General features: G+C 40.2%; 1 protein-coding gene across 2 annotated transcripts in view; it reads right to left on the bottom strand.

Annotated features, from left to right (window-relative positions):
* Positions 1–1825: 1825 nt before the first annotated feature.
* Positions 1826–3839, bottom strand: part of LOC105115488 (F-box/kelch-repeat protein At1g55270-like) — a 4442-nt gene continuing 2428 nt past the window's right edge. For both annotated transcript variants that reach the window (XM_011012381.1, XM_011012382.1), the window contains exon 2: positions 1826–3760. In XM_011012381.1, coding sequence (XP_011010683.1) covers positions 2513–3760 — 1248 coding nt within the window. In that variant the 3' untranslated portion in view covers positions 1826–2512. The remainder of the gene's footprint in view (positions 3761–3839) is intronic.

Below are 3839 nucleotides of genomic sequence, written 5' to 3'. Positions count from 1 at the left end.
TGAGCGGATCGAAAGATACTGCACTAATTTGATTCTTGCTGCCATTATGCTTCCAATTTTTAAAATCGTGGGCACATCAATCTAAAAAGTTTCAAATGTTGAAAGATGGCAAGACAAGAACATTTTAAGAGATGTGTGAACTGTTTGTCTCCACACAGGCAGAAATGATCAAGCATGGGTTACAGCTAAAGATGCTGTACATGACCCCAACTCACAATTAGCAGTGCGAATTGCCTAGTTAATCAGATGCTTTATTCCGTGAGGGCTGCTGCATGATGCTTTCTGCCCTCCAGTTTTTGTCTGGTTAGTGATGGAAACAACTTTTCTTCATACTCTGCAGGTTTGTTTTGGCTTTTCCTGGTTATGTTTTGTTTCTTTCTTTAGGCTTTTTGCTTCTTCTTTATGGTGTTTTGATGTGTTCTAACTTTCCAGTTTCATTTTCAAGCTCAGGATTTTTCTTGGCAACATCAACTTATAGGAAGATTTTCTCAACTAACGTGAACATACAAGAGAATCCTAGGAACATGGACTGACATTTCCTTTTGTCCCTAAAGTAAAAATATGAGTTTTTCATGCAAAAAAAGAACAGTTCTTTCTCGTGATCATGTCATTTGGTTTAGCAGATTCCCTCAAATAAGCATCTTGTGACTGTGATTCTGATCACGTCTTTAATCTGACCTCATCTACACATGGGAAACAAAATGCTTTGTAGAAACTGATGATACCCACTATCCCACAGCATCTTTCCTCCGCCCCGGCGTAGAAAGCTTGTGGCTTTCATTATTTTATTTTATTTTTATTCGAGTAACGCGTTTTGAGGACAAAACCCACCATGAGATCACAAAACTAAGATGGGCAATACGGCCAACGGGTTCTTTTTTTAAACCCCCAAATGAAAAATCAAGTCATATGAGTTATATTGTCATGGAACAAGTTTAACTAGTGATTTTGGTCCTAAGTATGTTCTTTGTCTGTCGTTATCAAAACGAGAGAATCTGGTTGTTATTTTGGTCCTAAGTATGTTCTTTGTCTGTCGTTATCAAAACGTAAGAATCTGGTTGTTCTTCTAAAAATAACTTAGAATCAATCTTTACAAAACGTGATTACACATAGTGAACAATTCCTTTTTCCAGCTAGTAGACTATGAAATATGGCGATACTGTTAGCTTTTCTTCCAAATATTTTAGGCTTTCTAATAAGAACACAGAACACCGAGACTTCCCTACCCTCATCTTTTGCTTTTATACAGGTAAAACTCGTGTTTCTAAGTAAGATTACCTACATAAAGGTTGTGCTTCTTCGTTATCGACACAAGCCACAAACTCTTTTACCACAGAACATCTCTTCAGCCGTTCTTTTATCCTCTCTCTCTATCTCCCTATAGGCTTGAGCTATAATGGAGTTTGATAGAGAGATTCCTATTCACGACAGCAATGAAGTGAACAAAGGGGGTGATGCAAAGAGGAAAGGGAGTGCAGAGAGGCAGAGAATGACTGAGGACGAGGGAAGAGATATCAATGAGCTGGCAGGCACTTTCATCAAGAACTTCCATAATCATCTGAAAATTCAGCTTGGCGATTCAATGAAGCTTGTAAGGAGATGATAACACAAGAAGCTTAAACCATATTTGCCATTAGCATATTGGAAATGTTCTAGCAGAAAGCAATGTTTCAGCATTGGTAAAAGATAATAAGCTATGAAGATGAAATCATCTCCCGTTCTTCATGTAATAGACTTCACACTACTATAATGAAAGGTTCCCTTCCCAACTTTCCAGGGTCTGGATTGATCTAAACCAGCACCTGATTGACGTTAATGGTGAAACTGAAAGTATTAACTGACCAGTTTCATGATCAATAAAGTTCTAGAAGGCTAACAATATACAAAGCAGATGTTGATGATGCACAACAGATCCATCTTTAAAGTAGCAGAACAATTGGGCAGCATAGTTGATCCATGGCAATTGAGATGTAATCTTAGTATACATTGACTCGTTCCAAATAAGCCCATGTACACTATCAAAGCATACTAAAGATTACATGCTACAACGAAAGATCCCACCACAAAAGGGACTTGGCCATAGAGAATGACTAAGATTTACAAGTATCTGCTTTCTCTTCATAAATGCAAGGAAATGGACTCATATATCACTGAAGCCAACAGTTAATGATCTTACTAAGAAGTTGTTGGCTTTGTACATCACAAAAAGCACCACTGCTTCCTGTATCAATCTTAGATGTGAATATGTCGTTGGATATTTTAAGCTCGTCAACTTTCACTTCCAAATCTCACAACATGTTGTCAGAACATCATAACCAAACCCAAGACAGATTACTGTTGATTCAACTTTGGCAGAAGTATAAATAGCAGAAATGAACAGAGTAGGCAGCTTTCTGGTGTAGGAAGAGCAGGTCCTAATGATCAATGAACTGCGATTGTGATTATATATCATGATATATTGAAGGAAATGCTGATAGTCTACAATGAGCAATTGCAAAAATGCATCTGGCTCTCATGCTTGAAGCACCTGACAGTGCACAATGTGACTTTTCAAACCTCGGCCAGCTATACTTGACAATATATTTGTAACAAGAGTCCTGAGATGACCTCTCCCGGCTATATTCTCCCAAAGGTGAGGGTTACTCTCTACACGTTTGTCAGGACTGGAAACATCAACCAGGCTAACACTCATGTTGTTCCGCACAATGCAAAGCTTCCCATTGAGAGGAACAAGAGCAGCTGCCTCCAGAGCATGAGAACTCCCTTGATGGAGCTTGCTATCTATAAATTTGTTCCATGTATCTGAGGCTTCATCATAAACCCTAAGCTTGCAGCCATCCCGGCAATCCAGGGCATAGAGATGTCCATCTAAACTGATGCTAGGATTGCGCCAACCAGCAACCATTCCATCACTGATTGGGGTCCAGGTACTAGTTTCTGGATCGTAGGCTTCACTCATCACCTCACGGTGGGACCCAAGACCTTTTAGAAACCACTTCCCATCATAAACCACACCTATGAAAGGCACCATAGCCGTGCTCATATCTGAAATAAAGCTCCACCGGTTCTTGTTAGGGTCATAAACCTCAGCTGAGCGGAGAGTCCTTTGGATTCCTTCACACTCTCCACCAGCCACATACAGGCAGTTATTTATGACACAAGAACCAAAGAAATGACGCTTACGAAGCATATCTGGTGCCCTATGCCATTTATTTGTCCGGACACTATAGAAAATGACTAGTCTCATAGACCCCTTTAGTGGATCCTTTCCTCCAAATAAGTATAGGTGGCAACCACTTAGAACAGCACAACCAAAACCAAGGGCCCCAGAATATTCACGAGGAACTGGTGGAAGTGGTTGCCAGATCTGATAGACAGGATCAAAAGCATTCCATGAGATCTTTCCATCACGATCTCTCTTGATGACATAAACCCACTCCTCTGCCATTCCAAGACTTTTCCTAAGAGAATAAAAGTAGTTCCCAGCAAGGAGGCGGTACCATCTCTTACAAACTAGACGGAGCTTTCGATGTTCAGCTCGAGGAACTCGAATCAGACATGCAATGGCCAGATCATCAGGTAGACCAGGAAGAAGTGGTGGTTGAACTCGGGTCCTCTCTCTGCGTGAGGTCTTGCTCTTGTGTGCATTAGGATTGATATCAGGCTGGATACAAAGTTTTGATCCTGGAACAAACTTCCTTGCCTCAGCAACTGTTTTTAAACCAGAATCTACTTTGCAATAACATGATGCGGAATCAACCTGCAAAATAATCCATGTTAGAATGCAAAAAAAGTTTCATATATGAACACATTCTGCAGAAATATACGCCATCATTCCT

This window comes from Populus euphratica, unplaced genomic scaffold, assembly GCF_000495115.2.
Source record: "Populus euphratica unplaced genomic scaffold, PopEup_1.0 scaffold715.1, whole genome shotgun sequence".
NCBI lineage: Eukaryota > Viridiplantae > Streptophyta > Magnoliopsida > Malpighiales > Salicaceae > Populus > Populus euphratica.
The sequence above is the reverse complement of the archived record's forward strand: the minus strand, read 5'-3'. Positions and strand labels throughout refer to the sequence as shown.